This window comes from Leptopilina heterotoma, unplaced genomic scaffold, assembly GCF_015476425.1.
Source record: "Leptopilina heterotoma isolate Lh14 unplaced genomic scaffold, ASM1547642v1 Lhet_305, whole genome shotgun sequence".
Classification (NCBI taxonomy): Eukaryota; Metazoa; Arthropoda; class Insecta; order Hymenoptera; family Figitidae; genus Leptopilina; species Leptopilina heterotoma.
The window spans coordinates 134,855-155,245 of record NW_025111009.1 but is presented as its reverse complement, the minus strand read 5'-3'; the positions used below and the strand labels follow the sequence as shown (position 1 = coordinate 155,245).

At 21.4% G+C, this 20,391-nt stretch overlaps 1 protein-coding gene across 2 annotated transcripts; it reads left to right on the top strand.

Moving 5' to 3' along the window:
- The first annotated feature begins 353 nt into the window (after positions 1–353).
- On the top strand, positions 354–20,292 carry LOC122504594 (protein trapped in endoderm-1-like). Of its 2 annotated transcripts, none has more exons than XM_043615772.1 (4): positions 354–563; positions 8,203–8,391; positions 16,161–16,407; positions 18,854–20,292. In XM_043615772.1, the coding sequence occupies exons 2-4, from the start codon at positions 8,271–8,273 to the stop codon at positions 19,494–19,496; spliced, it is 1,011 nt and encodes a 336-aa protein (XP_043471707.1). In that variant the 5' UTR covers positions 354–563; positions 8,203–8,270; the 3' UTR covers positions 19,497–20,292. The 2 variants fall into 2 exon arrangements, with proteins under 2 accessions (XP_043471707.1, XP_043471708.1); XM_043615773.1 differs by lacking the exon at positions 354–563 and adding an exon at positions 6,703–7,004.
- Positions 20,293–20,391: the final 99 nt, after the last annotated feature.

The window sequence follows — 20,391 nt, the reverse complement described above, 5'->3', positions numbered from 1 at the left end:
GTTATTGTTTTCTGGCGGAAATTGTATTTTTAACAGAGCATCGATCGTTTCCTGCATCCTGTCTGCATTAGGGTTTAACTTCTGCACCTTTGGTCGTTGGGATTATTTGCCATTGAGCCATTTCAGTGAATTGTTCGAAACGGGGAACAAACTCACTCTCTCACTCTCTCCTCTTCATTCTAAGGGTTGACAGCTGTTCCTGGGCTTTTATACATTATACCTTTTCTGCCAGTTTTGGTTCAGTGCTAAATATGTATGTATAACTAAACCAATCGGTGTGCGTTGAATTCACCTTTTACTTGCACTTCGACACTAAGCGATGTTACAGGCGCAAAAAGAAGGAAAAAAAAAATTTATGTTTGACGATGAGAGAGGTCTATTAAAGTACGATACGAATCTTCGTGCATGAGTTTCAACTACGCCGCCAAGGCGAACGCACGTGTTTTTTTTTCTGAGCTCAAAACGCTCATGATAATAGAATCTTTGTGATAATGTGCGATGATTTCACTGTGCTCATTTTCAAGAATTATTTTATAATAACAATACTGTGTTTATATCTCGAGGTAGGAATATTGCAATATTTTTTTTATTTTTTACAATAGTTTTTTTAAAATACAATTAAGTTTTGACATAAAAGTGGAAAATAATTAAAAAAAAGTGGAAAAAAGGATTAAAAGTTGATAATATAAGTGATTTTTCTAGAAAAGTAATCAAATGATTATATTAAAGGAAATTCGCTTCTCAGAGAGTGGAATGTCACTAATTTCGAGTTATTATATACAAAAAATTCTATATCTTACAGAGAAATTTATATCAGTAGAATAAGATAATTATTTTAATTTTGTAAAATTTTAATTTTTCATTCTTCCCCCTGGAAAAGGGATATATTTCACTCAGAGTCAATTAGACTTTTTATTTGTTTTAAATAAAATTTATTTGGTTTAAATAAAATTTATTTAGTTTGAATAAAATGTATTTAGTTTAACTAAAATTTATTTGGTTTAAATAAAATTTTATTTGTTTCAATTAAATTTATATTTGGTTAAAATAAAAGTTTTCATTTGCTGCTAATAAAATTTGTATTCAAAAAATAAAAAAAAGACAAATAAACATTTTATTTCAATCAAATAAAAAATTCACCAGACTCTGAATAAAATAAATTTTTTTCTAGGCGAAATAATAATCAAAATAATATAATACATTATAATAATCGTAAGTTTCCTTTCCGTTAGCAAATTTTCTGCATTCATTTGTTTGTTTTGAAAATTAATTTTTGTGGGTTATTGGCATTTTTTATTTTTTTTTTAATGTCAAACTTTTTAGGTGCCTATGTAGAATTTACAAGACGCATTCCTGTTCTCAATATTTGATTCTATATACAATTTATTATATTGAATTAAATTTTTAATTAACTAAATAATTTTATCATTTAGTCTAAAGGTTGGTGTCCATAATTTAATATTATTTATTATTTTAATATAATATTGTTAAAAGATATTTGATCAAAATTATTTTAATTCATTTTTATTTTTACTTCTAGATTCCCCAAGTATAAAATTATTATTATATTATTATCAGTTATTAATTTTAAATAATTATTTTTATAATTTGTATTTTTTATTCCTGACTTTTCCTAATTTTCATCAAAAATATTTACTTTTTTCTTATCCTGTTAATAAATTGAATTCCTGCAATTAATTTTAATATTCATGAAAGAATTTAACTAATATTTATAAAAATAATGTCATTCTTGAGAAGAATTTTATAAAAAATTTTAAATAATTGATATCTTTCGACTAATTTTACGCAAATTCTAATTTAAGTAATTGAATTTCTGAAAAATTTTTATTATTCATGAAAAATTTTTTTAAAATAACTGAATTCTGTTTGGAAATTTTATGAAAATAGTAGATATTGAAAATCATTGAATTGTGAAAAGTTTGTAAAAATTTTATTAAATTTTTTTGAAAATAATTGAATTCCTAAAAAACATTTTATTATTTATGAAAATAATTGAATTCTTGCGAACGATTTTATTACAATTTTTTTAAATAATGGAATTTCCCTGAAGAAATTTATTACTTTTAAAAATAATTGAATTATTGTGATGAATATTGTTATTTATGAAAATAATTGAATTTTGCAAAGAATTTTATTAAAATACCTCAAAATAAATTAACTTTCGGGAATAATCTTCTTATTTATCGATATAATTGAATTCTTTTGAAGAATTATTTATAATAATAATTGAATAGTTGCTAAGAATTTTATTAAAATTTTCAAAAATAATTTAATTCCTTTGAGAAATTTTATTCTTTTTGAAAATAATTGAATTATTGCGGAAAAGTTTATTAAAATGTTTAAAAAGAATTGGATTTCTGTGCAAAATTTTGTTATTTTTAAAAGTAATTGAATTCTTCATAAGAATTTTATGAACATTGTTTTAAATAATAATTAATTTTTTCGATATATAATAAATATTATGAAAATGTTATTAGTTAAAATAATTGAATTCTTGTGGAAAACTTTATTTGTGAAAATAAGTAACAGTTATTTTAGTTTCGAAAGATACGGAATTCTTTGTTTAAAAAGCTAAATAAATAATTATTTTTTTAATTTTTAGAATAATTTTTAGAATAATTTAAATGTTCGTAATCAAAATTATTTTTGAAATAAACGTATAAAATATGTAACAATTTTTGCGAGATTCAATTTTACTACAATTGTACTACAAGAAAGTAACAAAATTTATCGGATTCACTTGAAATTTATTTCTAGTGCGGTAAACATAACATTAAATTTTAGAAATTCAAAATAGAACTTCCATTCTATGACTTTTTTCTAATTTATCGGATTCAGTGATTTCTGGGGTGAATTTGGTAAAGTTTTGAGATAATTAATGTCTATGTTAAATTCGTTATTTTTACTTTACAAAATCTGATGTTAATTTAATTTAATTTTTTAATTTAGTGCTTCAATTAATACTTTCGCTATTCTAGAGAAAATTATCGCTGTTTCAAGTAAAAAATTTTTCAGTGTGTTATTATTATTTCTTTAAAAAGTATTTAAATTAAAATGGCTTTATATTGTTTAAAATAAGCAATACAAAAGATAAAATTCGCTCAAAAAATAATTTTTCACCTCCTGATGATTATCGGCTGTGGATTTTTTTTTATTGTTGTGAATTAAATTCATTTTTATGACCCAGATATTAATTGGAATTGTTTTAGCCATAGTTTAGGTCCAGTAATGTAAATTCTATTTAAATTGTAAATTTAATAATAATAATAATAATAATAATAATAATAATAATAATAATAATAATAATAATAATAATAATAATAATAATAATAATAATAATAATAATAATAATAATAATAATAATAATAATAATAATAATAATAATAATAATAATAATAATAATAATAATAATAATAATAATAATAATAATAATAATAATAATAATAATAATAATAATAATAATAATAATAATAATAATAATAATAATAATTAGAATGATAATAATAATAACTACGATAATAATAGAACCCCATTGTTAGAATTTAATAACAATATAAATGTTCTTAATCACAAGATGACTTCCGTTGTAACACACTCATATTTATTTTCTTAAATCAGAAATTTCTTTCGCAATCAGATGAATGATTCATAAATAAATAGAAATGACACATTTTAATTTTTTGATTATCTGCTCCCTTTATCGATTAAAAAAAAATTTATATAAAAAACTTGAAATATTCGATGAGATTTGCAATTATTTTTGAAGTAATTGGTCCAAATTTACGCAATAGATTTTCTAAAAAATGTGAAAGTTTATACAAGACTTGATTATGAATGTGAGAAAAATATGTATTCCACATAAAAAGAAGTTAACGAAATACAATAATAATTCTTTGTAATTTCGCAGAATACCGACAATCGTAAAAGTTTATTTAATTTAAAAGCATTTAAATTGCGCATTTTATGAATTAAATAACAATGAATTTTTTATAATTAAGACGAATTATCTCGCAACAATATTTATTATAATATTATGAATATTATTATTTTATAATTGTTTAATTATTATATTATTATTATAATTATTTTTATCATTAATATTTTTATTAGGTATTCTTATTATGATCGTTATTATTATTATTTTTATCGTATTAGTTTTATTATTGTTACTATTTTTTTCTCATTAGTTTTAGTACTTTTATTGTTATTTTATTTTTTCATTTATCACTATTTTTATTATGAATTGAACTAGTTGTTAAATTAATAATGAAAATAATAATAAAATAAAAAATTTTTTCATCATTTTTTATATTGAGTTGAATTTTTTCATTCAAACATAAAATTTTTTTTTTAAAGTACAATTTTATTGTCTGATTTTGTATAAATTTTGTCATATTATACTCAAGAATTAATATATCAATGAAAAAGAATACAATTGTTAAAAAATTCTCCAAATTAATAAATAAATATTTTGCATAGGTATGTGCAATTTTTTTTAATTTTTATAATTAATTATTTAATTAAATTTTTTTCAAATTGGCATTGACAGAGAATTTTAAAACAAGGACACGTTTTCACTGCCTAATGACTACATCTGGATGACATATTCGTTCTTCTTCAATAGCTTTGCAAAAAAAATATGAGAAAAAAACAAGAAACAAAAAAGTAAAAACTCAAGTGTGAGAAATTTGAAGTGGCAAATAATATAATATTATAAAAATAATTATAATTCAAAGTAAGAAAATTCGTTTTTAATAAATTCTAATGAAAATTAACTTTTCCTAAAGTAAAAACATAATAAAAAAATAGTATGCATTAATTTTCCTATAGACACTGAAAAAATTAAAAAACAAAACACTAGAAAATATTATTATTATAATTCCAAAAATAAATTCTAATTTTGAACACCAGGAACTATTTTCGAGTTTGACATAGGAACGAGAAAAATTAACGGGTTATAGACGTAAAGCAAAAGTTATTCTTAAACCCAGCTTCAAAAACTAATATCAAAGCGATTAGAAGAAGAAGACGTAGGAGAAGAAAAAAAGCATAAAAACTATATTGACTATGTATCTAAAAATTGATAATTTATCAACTTCCCTTTTATAATCGTCGATTAAAATAAATTTATTGCTCCTTGAGAACAGAGAGATAAAAATATTTTCTCAAGAAGCAATTTTCAAAATCATTGCGCAAAAAAAAAAAAATTCAACCGTGATTTTTAAATTTCATTTCATTAAATGCTTTATATTTTATAAATCAATAACTGCAAATTTTTTAAACTGTTTATTAATTTTATATTTTAATTATAGTAATATTTTTTTCCCGAAAAAATTTATTTTGTACACGAAAAATAATAAACAAAAATTAATACAAGAAGTAAAAATTTACTCCAATTTTACAGTTGAAATCTAATTTAATATTTATTAACTATTTGTTGATTATAATAATTTTTTAATTAATTTCATTTTCCCAAGAAAAAACTATGTTGCATTCGAAAAATAATTAAAATGTTGCTAATACAAGAACTATAAAATTTACTCTAATTTTACAACTTATATTTCATTCATTATTTATCTATTGTTTATAACAATTTTTGAATTAATTTAAATTTTATTTTTCCAAAGAAAACTATTTTGTATTCGAAAAAGAATTAAAATAGGTATTGCTATTACAAAAAGTGGAAAATTTACTCCAATTTTACAATCCAAAGTTTATTATTTATTTATTTATAATTTATTGTTTACAACAATTTTTTAATACTCTCTAAATCTGAATCAGCGATAAGTATGCCACTATTTCAATTAGCGTATATGCGCTGTGAATTAGTGAAATTTCACTAAATAATCAGTGAAACTTCACTGATTAATTAGCGCATATACGCTGTTTTAAAATAGTGGCATACTTATCGCTGAGAATCAGTGAAATTTCGCTGATTCAGATTTAGAGAGTAAATTTAATGTTATTTTTTAAAAAAAAAGATATTTTGTATTCGAATAAGAATAAAAATATTGCTAATACAAGAGATATAAAATTGACTGCAATTCTATATTTAATTAATTACTAATCACTTTTTTATTGTTTATATAATAATTTTTTAATTAATTTAATTTTTTATTTTTGAGAAAAAAACTTAGAAACATTAAAAATATTGCTAATACAAGAATTATAAAATTTACTCCAATTTTACAATCCATATACTTAATTAATTATTTATCAATTTTTTATTGTTTATACTGATAATAATTTTTAGTTTATTAATTATTGTGACTTCGAGATAATTACTTATTAATTATATTACGATTTATTATCATTTATAATTAATTATCGCTGATTTACTAATTTTAATTAATTGTAATTAATTAATGAATTATCAGATTAATAAATAAATAATTAAATAATTAATATTAATTGTAATTAATCAAACAAAAATATCAAAAACCCAAAAGTAATTAACAGACAATTTTCCTCATCTCAAATGGACCAAAAAATTGACTGACAGATTGTATATAATTAAAAACTAATTTTCTCCTCGATTTTCAAAGTCAAAAAAAAAGAAAAAGAAAATAAATATATTTTCCATTTGACAAGTTGTCTATATATATAAATGCATGTTGTTTAAAACACATGTTTGACGCACAGAGAGGAAAAACTAAAAGTAAGAAGAAGGAAAGGCGTAATTCTAGTGTTCGTTAGATAAGAGAAGGTCCCTCGTGCGTGTCCTAAGGCAAACTCTATAGTCAGTCTTTGAGAAGCAACTGCAGTTGACTGTTGTTTGCTTCTGTGAGAAGGATTATATATTGAAAGTATAAATATATCAACCAACAAAAAAAAAAAAGAAAAAAAAAGTGCTATATAAATTTAATGTGATAGGAAATATTACATCATAACTGCAGATTTTAAATCGAGGCTGTATAACTCGTTTTTTCAGTTAGAAAAAAAAATTTATTTTCAACTCTTTTACCGGGAGAACATAAACACCAGTGGGTACATTACATTCGCTAATCGCTGATTTAAACGCGTATTTTTGTTATTACTTTATAATTCTGTCAATTTTTTTTTATTTTTTATTTATTACAAGTTAACGGGTTATACTTTTAAACTAATTAATAATAATATAATTAATGATGTAAATTAATTTTTTTCTATTTTAAACTACTTACAATTTTAATGTAATTAATGAATATTAAATTTAATTAATATTATAAACGAGTGACAAAACTGGTAATTATTAATTACCAGAATTATTATTGTATTAATAATAATATTAATTAATATTGTTATTATTAATACTAAAAATAATATTATTTTTATTATTTTTTCTTTATTATATTAAATTATTTATTATTATTATTATTATTGAATTACATTATTTATATTAATAAACAGTAATTATTATTAATACCTATTAATTTATTATTATTAATATCAATATAAAAATGAATATATCACTCAGTTTAAAAAAAAAGTGTTATAAATTGTTTTCTATAGATTTTATTTATAAAAAGTGTCAAATTATTTTCTACACTTTTTAATTAAAAAAAAAGTGTCAAATTATTTTCTATAATTTTTAACTGTAAAAAAAAATAATAAACTATTTGCTGTAATGTTTAATTATAAAAAAACGTGGGCTATTGTTTTGCCAATGAAAAAATAGTCTAAAATTATTTTCTATAATTTTTAATTAGAAAAAAAGTGTCAAATTGTTTTCTATATTTTTGTAATAATTGTAAAAAAAAATTATAAATTATTTGCTGTAATTTTCAATTATAAAAAAGTTTCAAATTATTTTCTATAATTTTTAATTGTTAAAAATTGACATAAATTTTTTTGTCTAAATTTCAATTACAAAACAAGAGTCAAAGTATTTTCTAAAATTTTTAATTGTTTAAAAAAGTCGTAAATTAATTTATAGAATAATTTTCAATATTATGAAAATGTGTCAAATTATTTTGCATAATTTTTAATTACTAAAAAGTGTCATATATTATTTTTTTCTATAATTGAAAATACAAAAAGACAATTTGAAATTTCTATTTACACACAAAAGTGGTATTGAAAAATTTTTTAATAAATGATAAAATTTTTTCATTTTTATATTAATTTTATTTATTTTAAATTTTATACTTAATTGAAAAAAAAATATATGTAATTTGTTTAATTTGTAAATTTTATTTTCAGGGCAAATCCTAAAGGGATATGAGGCGCGAGGGAATTAAAAATAGAAGAAAAGAAAAATTTTATCGACCATGGGTGAAATTTTAAATGAAACAATTTTTGCTCAAGATGATAGTGTGAGATCTTTACCTCGATTTGTGACTATCATCGCAGCTGTGTGTGCTATATTGTTTAGCGTCATTGGAATTTTAGGTGAGATGCGCTCTTAATATGTATCTATTTCCCGCTTTTATCATTATATTCATTTCCTCACAAAAGAACTTTTTAACTTTATTCAAATTAATCAAAAAAAAAAAAAAATGAAAAAGAAAAAAGAAAGAAAGAAGCGTCATATTTACCTTTTTAGTTATAAAAATAGAACTTTATTTTAAAAATAAAAATAAAAAAAAGAATTTTATCACTAAAAGAAATTTTAGTTCTCATGTTTATGTGTCACGTGAATAAACTATTTTACCACAGAATAAAAAATGTGAGTCAATTTTAAATTATTATAAACTCTGTTTTATGTCCCCTTGAAGGTTCTAAATAAATAAACGAAACTCTCGCGAATTTGTTCCAATTTTTTTTTCTCATATTATTATTCAAATTATTGTCCTTAATATTATTCAAAATTTCTCAATTAATAATTATTCACTCGGTGGTTTTAGCAAAACTTTATGTCAATTTATTTATTTACTATTTATTTATAGTAATTTATATTTACAATTTTTTATTTATTATTTATTTTATTTATTAATTTTATTTAATTATTACGATGCATAATGAATAATGAATCGACACAAATTGTATGTTATTTTTAAATCTATTATTGATTAATTAATACCCCAAATTTTTCGGTTTTGGAAGAATTTCCAATGTTTGCAATTTTTAATTATTTTTTTTGTACACTTTTCCTAATTAATATTAAATAGGTAGCATAAATAAAAATATAAATGTCTAATTAAATTTAAATAAAATAGAAAATAATTAGAGTTCAATTATATTAGATTACAAAAAAAAAAAAAAAAATTAGTCTCGAGGTAATACGTATGACTTGTAATTTTTTAGCTGAGGTTCGATTCCTAGCAAATGTACATATTTTAATAATAATTAATAAATCATATTAAGTTTCAAAAAATGAATTAAAATTAAAAGAAAATAATATAAAGATAATTTCTATTTAAAAAGCCAAAAATAATAAATAACAATACAATAAAGAAATGAAAAATAGTATAATAAATAAATATGATAAATTAGTAAATAGTAATAATAAAAATTAATGTAAACATAATATAATAAAAACTCTAGTAAATAATGTAAGATTTATTAAAAATAAATCTATTCTAATTCTAAAAAGGATCTAATAAAATATAATGAATTAATAAATATTTATATTTTAGTACCTAAATATAAATATTACATTTATAAAAAATGTATAATAAATAAATTAATTTGCCTTGAAATTTGATAGTAAAAAAAAATTACACAATGAGAAAAAAATAGTTTGACAATCCATTAGAAGAAATAAATATTAGTCCGAGATTTGATGAGTCAATACATTATTATAGATAGTTTAAAAATAAAAAAAAGCTATCAGCAAACTGCATATCGATTGACTGCATTCGTTAATTAAACTCATTCTTTTTTTCAATCTAAGCCAATTTATGTCTCGATTGCTCAGCCATAGTGTGTCTCCCTTCCTTCAACTTTTTCTTCTCCTCGCCTATTGAACTTTCTTGTATATATAAATATATATAGAACCCTGTATATACTTAAGGACTTCCTTTTAAAATTATAAAACCCATTATAATTGTAATTAGGCTGATGACACTGACTGTCCAATCCAAGGCCACCCCATGATCAATTACGAAAATTATTTCATTTTTTTATAATAATAACAATAATAAAATACTGGTAAAAATAATAATAAAAAACATAATAAAAAACAATAGAAAATAGTAAAAAAAAAATAATAATAATAAAAAAATAACAATATAATATAATAACAATTACTAAATTGTTAAATTTTATAAAATAAAATTATAACAATAACCTACCTAATAATATAATATATTATATAATACATATAAAATCAATCTTAGCCAATTATAATTATAATTATAATATTATATAATATATATAATTAAAATTATAATTATTATAATTATTAATAATATAATATAATTATAATAAATAATAATAATAATAATTATTATTATTATTAATAATTATTATAATTATTATTATTATAATTATTTTACTTTATATATAATATAATATTATATTGTACTAGCTGTCGTACCCGTCTTCGACGGGTTGTAGTTTCTGATAATGCTCTCTAAATTTGAATCAGCGAAAAGTCGCTGATTCACCAGCCCAGAGTATGCAGCTGATGAAACAGCGTATATACGCTGGAAAATCAGTGCATATACGCTGTTTCATCAGTGTATATACGCTATTTCATCAGCTGCATACTCTGGGCTGGTGAATCAGCGACTTTTCGCTGATTCAAATTTAGAGAGTGCACTTAACAGTGTATCTACCAACCTAGAAAACCGGAAAATAGCCGGGAATTTGATTTGACAGGGAAAAAATAATAATTAGTTACTATTGTCTATTTCATTAGGAAAATAATACCATTTGAAACAGTGACCGACTTTTTATTATCAAATTAGTTATTTTTAACTAATTCAAATGCAGAAAACAATATTTCTCAATTTGTAGTACTTCAATCAATATAATGTATTAAAATAAATCTAAAATTTCCTCCAGTTTTTTGAGTTATAGTACAGTCTAATTCGAACTAATTGTATAGCAAGTAGATCCAGTTTTTCTTGGTTACATTAAATTCCCTGATATTTTACGTCTTTTCTGGTTGGTAAGCACCCTGTTAAATGTATTATTAAAAAAAACCCGTCCAGTAAACCAGGAAAAATTTGGACAAAGCCGGAAATTGTTTTAAACCAAAATAAACACCGTGTTTAACTTTTGTCTTTACATTGATCAAGATATCTCTAAAAGTTAAATCAGAGAGCCCACAAATACTATTGAATTAAGCTTCATAGCAATTGGTATCAATTATAATTTTTTCAATTTTTTGATATTCAAAACATTTTTATACTTACATCTTCGTTATAAGAAAGTATTTTTGAAAAATTATGCTAAAATGTGACTAAATAACATGTAATACTCAACTATAGAAAGTTTAGAAGCAATCCATGAAAAAATATAAAATTTAGAAATGATTTGTGTTAAATAAATTTATTTATTAGAGTCAAGTATTTATTTAATTAATCCAATTAAGATTTATTTGATTCAACTAAATAAAATTATTTAAACGAAATAAATTCTTATTAGATCGAAATAAAAACTTTTTAAATAAGATATTATTTTTCAAATAATTATAATTACTTGAATCATATAACTTTTTTTAGTGTAGCTATAGTAAACTAAAAGTTATTAATGTGAACGAACATTATCTATATTAATAAAATCAGATTACTATCTGTACATTGCTCCAAACTTGAAAATTTTTATATATTTTTTCGTTTTGAGACATTAGAATTCTAAAAATGTAAAAAAAATTTCTGTCTGTCAGTCTCTGTCTGTATGCAAAACTTTGTTCGCGCATCAATTGAAAACGGTTCAACCAATTAAATTGAAATTTGGCAGTCTATTAGGTATTAAAGTAACTTACAATCATAGCCTTATCCGATTAAAAAATATTAACTTGAACAAAAGTTATGACATTTTTCCAAAAAATTCAAAAAAACAAAAAAATGCAAATTTTTTATCTTTTGTAAAATGAATGAAAAAACTATCCTTAGCTAACTTTTTCAGATAAATACAACCCATTTCTACGATAAAATTTTTAAAAAAGATGTATTTTGAAATTTTTTTTCGTTTTTTTAGATCAACTTTTTTCTAAGAAAATAGTGATTTTTAATCTTTAAGCAAGCTTTTCAGGAAAAGTTATTAAAGTTTTTTATTTAAAGATCAGTATGTAAAGTAAAAAATTTGCTACATTAAACAAAAATAATTAGCTAAATGCCATAAAAAAGAAGGAAAAATGTTGAATTTTAAGAAATTCGGTTTTTTGAATTTTTGCTAATTTTCCATAATTTTAGATTTTTTACCGAAGGGTGGAGACTATTGAATAAGTAAAGTATTTTTTAAGAGCACAAAAATAATAAAGCTAAATGCCATAAAAGAGAAGAAAAAATGTTGAATTTTAATAAATTCGGTTTTATGAATTTTTGCTAATTTTCCATAATTTTAGATTTTTTACGAAAGGGTGGAGATAACAAATTAGGTAAAGTATTTTTGAAGAGCCCAAAAATAATGAAGCCAAAAGCCATAAAAGAGAAGAAAAAATGTTGAATTTTAATAAATTCGGTTTTATGAATTTTTGCTAATTTTCCATAATTTTAGATTTTTTACGAAACATTGAAGACTTTTAAATAAGTAAATTATTTTTGAAGAGCACAAAAATAATGAAGCTTAATGATATAAAAGAGAAGAAAAAAATGTTAAATTTTAAGAAATTCGGTTTCTCGAATTTTTTATAATTTTTGATTTTTTGCTAAAGGGTGGAGACTATTCAAATAGTATAATTATACTACCGAAATAGCTAATGGTAACTAATTATTAATTAATTAATTATTAACTAATTATTAATTATTATTAATTAACTAATTATTAATTATTAATTATTAATTATTAATTAATTTATCCCGGGTATTTTTGATTTTCCAGATTGGTAGAAACATTGTTAAATGTATTGGTAGAAACTAAAACCCGTCGAAGACGGGTACGACATGACAGCTAGTGCTATATATTTTCATAATTTTTAAAATTCAAAATTTATCTTTTGAAATAATTATTGTCATTAATTTTACTTAAATTTTATACAGGGTTAATTTTAGTATTTTTTATTACAATTTAGTCATCAGAATGAAATTTGAGTTTTTCATTTTTTGATCATTAATTAATAAAATTTAATAGCAATTTTGAATTCTGTGCAACATACTGACAAAAGTCTCATATTAATTATATGGATATTGTTAATATTCTGACCTAATAGAATTCTTTTAAGAAAGTAAACTTATGATTTCAACAACAAATTTTTATTGTTGACCTAAGAAATACAACCGTATAAAAATTAATTACAAAAAAATTTCCATTTTTAAACTTTTTAATTTTTCAATATTTAAATCTAACACTTTTTATTTGTTATTCAAAATTTTATTATTCTGACGATTAAATCTTCATAAGAAACACTAAAATTAACCCTGTACCAAGTTTAAGTACAATTCACTAAAGTATATGAAAAAACTAAAAATTTCGAATTTTCGAATTTTTGAAAAAATGGCATAACTTTTGTCCATATTAATATTTTTTAATCTACTATCGCTAGGATTTTAAGTTAGGCTAATGCCTAAAAGACTGCCAAGTTTCACTTCAAACGATCGAACCGTTTTTCCGTGATACGCGGTCGAAAATTTGCGGACATACATACACACATACACACATACACACATACACACATACACACATATACACATACACACATAATTTTCTTAATAGTATTTTCGCATTCCTTAGAGTGTAAAAAGAAGGAATATAATAGAAATTTTGAATTCTATGCAATGTACAGACAAAAGTCTGATTTTATTAATAAGGATATTATGAGTTCAAATTTTATATAAATAATGTATAATAATAATAAATTATTATTGTTACCAACATTATTAAACTATTTTTTTAATTAAATATAAGCAGAAGATGTTTAAATTCATTTTTTGGCCTAATTTAATTATTTTTTTCTTCAATTTTCAAGAAAACATCTTGAATCCTATGGTATCCTGCTAAGAAGTTCAAAACGAAAAGTCCAAACCAAAAAATCCAAAGTAAATGAAATCCAAAAAAGTAAAAGAAAATAGTTTCACTTTTGGACTTATTTTTTTGAATTTTTTGTCCTGGTCAAAAAGTCCAAAGAAATTAAAAATACAATATATTATATTGAAAAAATAATTGAATTTTTGTAAAAAATTTGATCGCAATTGTTAAAAATAATTGTATTTCTTTTTCTTGGAATAATTGTTTTAAAAATTTTATAGAATAATTGGAATTTTTCTAGAAATTTTTTTATTGATGCGAAGATAATTGAATTTTTGTAAAGAATTTTTTTATTTTTATGAAAACACTTGAATTTTTGTGAAGAATTTTATTATTTATGTAAATAATTAAAATCATGCGATTTTAATTTCATGTTTCATTATATATTTTGGATTTTTTGACTTTGGACATTTTTTTTGGATTTTTTGTCTTTGAACTTTTTTTCTTGGATTTTTCGGTATGGATTTTTTGGATTAGATATTTTTTGTCCTATAATCGAAACCTATTTCTATTTTAACTATTATTTTTTATTATCTTTTTTACTATTATTTTTTTATTATGGTTATTAAATTTTATGTCCGGAGATAAATTTTATTTGAATCAAATACAATTTATTTGAGTTAAATAAGTTTCATTTGACAAGACTAAAACTTTTATTTAGACCAAAAAAAATTTACTTAAACCAGATAAATTTTATTTGAAATAAATAAAGAGTCTAGTTTGGTCTAAGTCAAATATTTTTTTTTCTGGATGTACTTTAATTTTTCATTTAAAGAAAAAAAATATTGAAATTTTTCATTTATTCTAAAAAAATAAATTAAGAGTTCCAAATTCGTATTACAAAATAATTTTACTACAATATTATTTTTCATTTATAGAAAAAAAGTATTGAAATTAAAATTTTTCATTTATTCTAAAAAAATAAAGTAAAAGTTCCAAATTTGTATTTTTGTTATAAACAAATTTTTTATATAATAATTTATTATTTAGAGAGAGGATAATTATATCCTTTCTGGATTCACAAAGAAATTATTAAAAAAAATTTTTCAATAAATTTTTGACAATTTGAAATGAATTTTTAATTTTTGCTTTTTATAAATTATAAAATACTAATAAATTATAAAATATTATTATAAAGTAATTAAATATTATAAAATGATACAAAAACCATAATATAAAATTTTCAGCTAAAAAATTTGATTTTAAGAACAAAGGGGAATTAAAAATAGTAGTTGAGGGCTAATTTCCTGTTCAATCGAGTTGATAATATTAGGTACAATATATTAAAAGAATGATATCACATAATTGTGTGTAAGAAATGTAATGAGTCACGGGTGCAAGCAAGTTCTTACAAGCACCCATTTTATTGCATGAAATGCGGCACCAGTCATACTCTCTCATTACATTCTTTATATAGTTAGTAATAACACTTGATTTTTCTTAACTCACGTATATGAGACTTTTGACCCATTGAATTTACTCTCATTTAATGAAACCATAAGGGTCACATTTTTGAGAGAAAATTGTCCGCAGTGAGAAAAAACACCCACACAATACATTTTCCTCGTAAACCAATATTATTGAGATAATAATATTTAGTTTAACTTTCACTCCTAAAATAGTTTTAAACATATATTTTCGTGTTGTAATATTTCCTCACTTTTCGCTCATATTTTCTTGAATTTCGCATTGAAACCACTTTTTTCTAATTGAAACAATTTTTTCTAAAATTGAAATAATTTTTTTTTAATAGTCGAAACCGCTTTTTTATAATCGAAACAATTTTTTTAATAATTAAAATAATTTTTTTATAATTTAGAAAATTTTTGCTCCAAAAAAACACAAAACTCTTTTTATGACAAAAATAGAATATTTCTATTCTTGATTTTTTCTTTTACAGTGAATGAAAAATTCTAATTTCAATAAATATTTTTTTAAATGCAAATAATTTGAATAATTTCAATCATTTAAAAAATAATTTCAATAATTTGAAAATTAATTTCAATAATTTCAATAATTAGAAAAAAAAATTTTTCTAGGTGAAATTCTATGTTGCTTCAATAAAAAATGTTTCTTTGTTTCAGGAAATTTAATAACTGTTTTGGCCTTATTAAAATATGCAAGACTGAGAAAGCATGCAACGACTGCATTCGTAATAAGTTTAAGTGTTTCGGATTTAATATTTTCATCGGTTAATCTGCCATTAACGGCGAGTAGATATTTATACGAGGCATGGGTACTTGGTGACGCTCTCTGTCAAGTGTTTCCCTTATTTTTTTATGGAAATGTTGCTGTATCACTACTCAGTATGGTGGCCATCACGCTCAACAGGTGAGGAGATCATTTAAAACCATTATATTCTAAATTTATTCTCCAACTGAGACGAAAATTCCAATTGTTTTTTCTTTTTGTTGAAAATTTTATTATATAACACCGGTGAAATTCACAACATTCACAATCAAAAGTTAAGAAAGAAATTTATTTTTCCAATATTTCCATTAATATTTTGTTAAAAAGCTATTTTTTTAATTTTTACTTAATACCAAAAATTAATTAGACCAAATTGTTTTCAATTAAAAATATTTCTTTGATAATTTTGAACATGAAATAATTGAAATTTATCCTAATTTTTCTGCTCCTTCTATTCTTTTTCCTAATTTATTTCTAATTTTCTCTAATCTAATTTTTCAAATCTTCAAAAATAATTTAATTCTTAGGAGAAATTTAATTAAAATAATATTAAAAAGACTAGAGAAATATTATTGAAATTTTCCAAAGTAATAGAATTTTTGCGAACAATTTTATTAAAATCCATTAAAATAATTAAATATCCTGCGAAGAATTTTATTACTTATGAACAGAAGTTAATTTTCGTAAATAATTTTATCAAAATTTTTCAAAGTAATGGAATTTCTGCAAAGAATTTTATTAAAATTCTTTAAAATAATTCAATTCTTGACAAAAATTTATTAAAATTTTCGAAAATAATTGAATTTTTTTGAGGCATTTAATTAAAATTGCATTGAAAATATTTCAATTCTCATGAAGAATGTAATCAAAATTTTTCAAAATAATTGAATTTTTGCTCTGAATTTTATCAAATTTTGAAAAATAATTGAATTTTATGAGAAATTTTATTGAGATTAATTGACTTTCTGCAAAGAATTTTATTTTTTAGAAAAATAAAAAAATCTTTTTAAAGTATTTAATTGAATTTTTTTGGTAATGTTTCAAAATAATAACATTGTTGCGAACAATTTTAATAAATTCTTTAAAATAATTAAATTCCTGCGAAGAATATTATTATTTATGAACAGAATTCAATTCTCGTAAATAATTTTATCAAAATTTTTCAAAGTAATTAAATTTCTGCGAAGAATTTTATTAAAATTCTTTGAAATAATTAATTTCCTGCCAAAAATTTTATTAAAATTTTCGAAAATATTTGAATTATAATAATTTAATTAAAATTATAATGAAAATATTTCAATTCAGTAAATAATTTTATCAAAATTTTTCGAAGTAATTGAATTTCTGCGAAGAATTTTATTAAAATTCTTTAAAATAATTAAACTCCTGCGACAACTGTTATTAAAATTTTCGAAAATAATTGAATTTTTTCGAAGAATTTATTAAAAATTTTATTCAAAATATTTGAATTTAGTAAATAATTTTATTAAAATTTTTCAAAGTAATTAAATTTATGCGAATAATTTTATTAAAATTCTTTGAAATAATTAAATTCCTGCGAAAAATTTTATTAAAATTTTCGAAAATATTTGAATTATAATAATTTAATAATTTAATAATTATAATAATTTAATTAAAATTGTATTAAAAATATTTCAATTTAGTAAATAATTTTATCAACATTTTTCAAAGTAATTGAATTTCTGCGAAGAATTTTATTAAAATTCTTTAAAATAATTAAATTCCTGCGAAAATTTTTATTAAAATTTTCGAAAATAATTGAATTTTTTCGAGGAATTTAATTAAAATTATATTGAAAATATTTTAATCGTCACAAAGAATTTAACCAAATTTTTTGAAAATATTATAATTTATGCGAAGATTTTTATAAACTTTTCAAAAATAATAATTGAATTCTTTAGAGAAATTTTATTAAATTTTTCGAAAATAATTGAATTTTTCGAGGAATTTAATTAAAATTGCATTGGAAATATTTCAATTCTCCTAAAGAATTTAATCAAAAATTTTTGAAACAATTGAATTTTTGCTAAGAATTTTATCAAATTTTAAGAAATTATTGAATTTTTTTGAGAAATTTTATTAAAATTATATTGAAAATATTTTAATCCTCGCAAAGAATTTAACCAAATTTTTTTGAAAATATTTGAATTTATGCGAAAAATTTTATCAAATTTTTAAAAATAATTGAATTTTTCGAGAAGTTTAATTAAAATTGCATTGAAAATATTTGAATTCTCATAAAGAATGTAATCAAATTTTTTTTTAAATAATTGAATTTTTGCGAAGAATTTTATCAAATTTTAAAAAATTATTGAATTCTTTTGAGAAATTTTATTAAAATTGGTGTACAATTGAAGAAATTGTTAATAGAAAAAATGTTAATGAAAGCAGAATATTCTTTTCACACGTCAAAAAATTTTATCTTTTAATCGTTCAGTAATAGTTGTGAACTTCATTTGACGTTAGATAAAAAATTAAAAAAAAATAATTTAAAAATTTTCCTTTCAATACCTAAATAAATAAAAAAAAAGTATTTTACTCTAGTACAATTATTTTTGTATTCCAGGTACGTTCTGATATCGAGATCAGATCTCTATCCCCACATTTATACGAGTCGTGGAATAACTTTAATGCTGATTACAATTTGGACCCTGAGTTTCTCGCTACTGATTCCATCGTTACTTGGCATTTGGGGTCGTCTCGGATTAGACCAGACAACATTTTCGTGTACAATATTAAAAAAAGGCGGTACAAGTCCAAAAAAATTACTCTTCATTCTTGGTTTTCTTGTGCCGTGCCTCGTTATAACGGTATCTTATCTTTGCATTTACTATCGTGTGAGGAGTAGTCGAAAAAATCTCGAGGCCCATTCACGTGGCAAGAGAAAAAGTACTGGATTTCAAAGACGTGAAGATTCAAGAGTCACGAGGCTGATGCTAATAATATTCCTTTGCTTTCTACTCTGTTTTATGCCACTAATGATAGCGAATGTCGTCGAGGATAAAGTGAAATTGCCAATTTTTCATGTGATTGCGTCGGTATTGGCATGGGCATCGTCTGTCATTAATCCATTTATTTACGCCGGTACCAATAAACTTTATCGCGCAGCATATCGACAATTATTGTGTCGTGGAAGTCGAAAAACACCACAATTAGGACCAAAGCCAATTTGCTCGCAATCGAGTAAGTTCTCCTCTCAGCCCACATGACAATTAATTAATTCCGAGAGTTTGGATGTGATTTAGAAATTTCTGTAATCATTTGAAAGTGATTAATTTGATTACGACAAGAAGAAGAAGAAGAATGATAATTATCTCGATTTAAGACGAATTACCTTAATTCACTTAAGGCTCCAGATCTGGAATCACATGGGAAGAAAAGAACAGCGAAAGGGGGGAAAATACGAGAGAAAGAAGAATTAAATATTTTGTACGAGAACCAAAAATTTAGTTGATAATATTCTCGGAGTGAACTTGAAAGTGAGCTCTCTAAAACCAAGTATTATTCGATTTTATACGAGTGAAGTATTTAACTATAGAATTTATTGTAAAAATTACCTTTTCCAAGAACGAGTAGCAAAGGAATTTCATTTAAAAAAATCAAGACTAATTTTCTTTTGCAAAAAAAATTTCCACGTCAATTATAACTAAAAAAAAAAAATGTTTGGAAAAATTACTCTCTTCGGAAATAACTTCTGAAAATTGATAAAAATTAGTAATTAGTAGCATTTAAATTAATTTCTACTCCTAGAAATAGAGGAAGTAATTAAAATTTGTAAATTCAGAAAAAAGAAACAATTTTAATATAAAATGCAGTAAAATGAAATACAAAATTTTTTTTTTGGTATTACACTCGCTATAAACATAGTGAATCTGTATGTTTGTATATGTCTGTGGCTTTTAAGTACTGAAAGCTTTAAATTATACTTTAAATGTTTAAATGGAATGGACGAATACTGTAATGTAAATATACAGTCTACAATATTATTAAAAAATTGCAATTAAATTTGTCTTTCATTATTTACCAGCTAAATTAATTTAACACACAAATTTGTTCATTTTCGATTTTTTACAATTATTTTCTCATTATAATAGAATATGGCAT

What these genes read in the sequence shown, in the direction of transcription:
- LOC122504594 (XM_043615772.1), top strand. Translation starts at nt 8,271, where the DNA reads ATGGGTGAAATTTTAAATGAAACAATTTTTGCTCAAGATGATAGTGTG. An exon ending in TAGCGTCATTGGAATTTTAG is followed by an intron (nt 8,392 to 16,160) that starts GTGAGATGCGCT and finishes TCTTTGTTTCAG; the next exon opens with GAAATTTAATAACTGTTTTG. An exon ending in GTGGCCATCACGCTCAACAG is followed by an intron (nt 16,408 to 18,853) that starts GTGAGGAGATCA and finishes TTTGTATTCCAG; the next exon opens with GTACGTTCTGATATCGAGAT.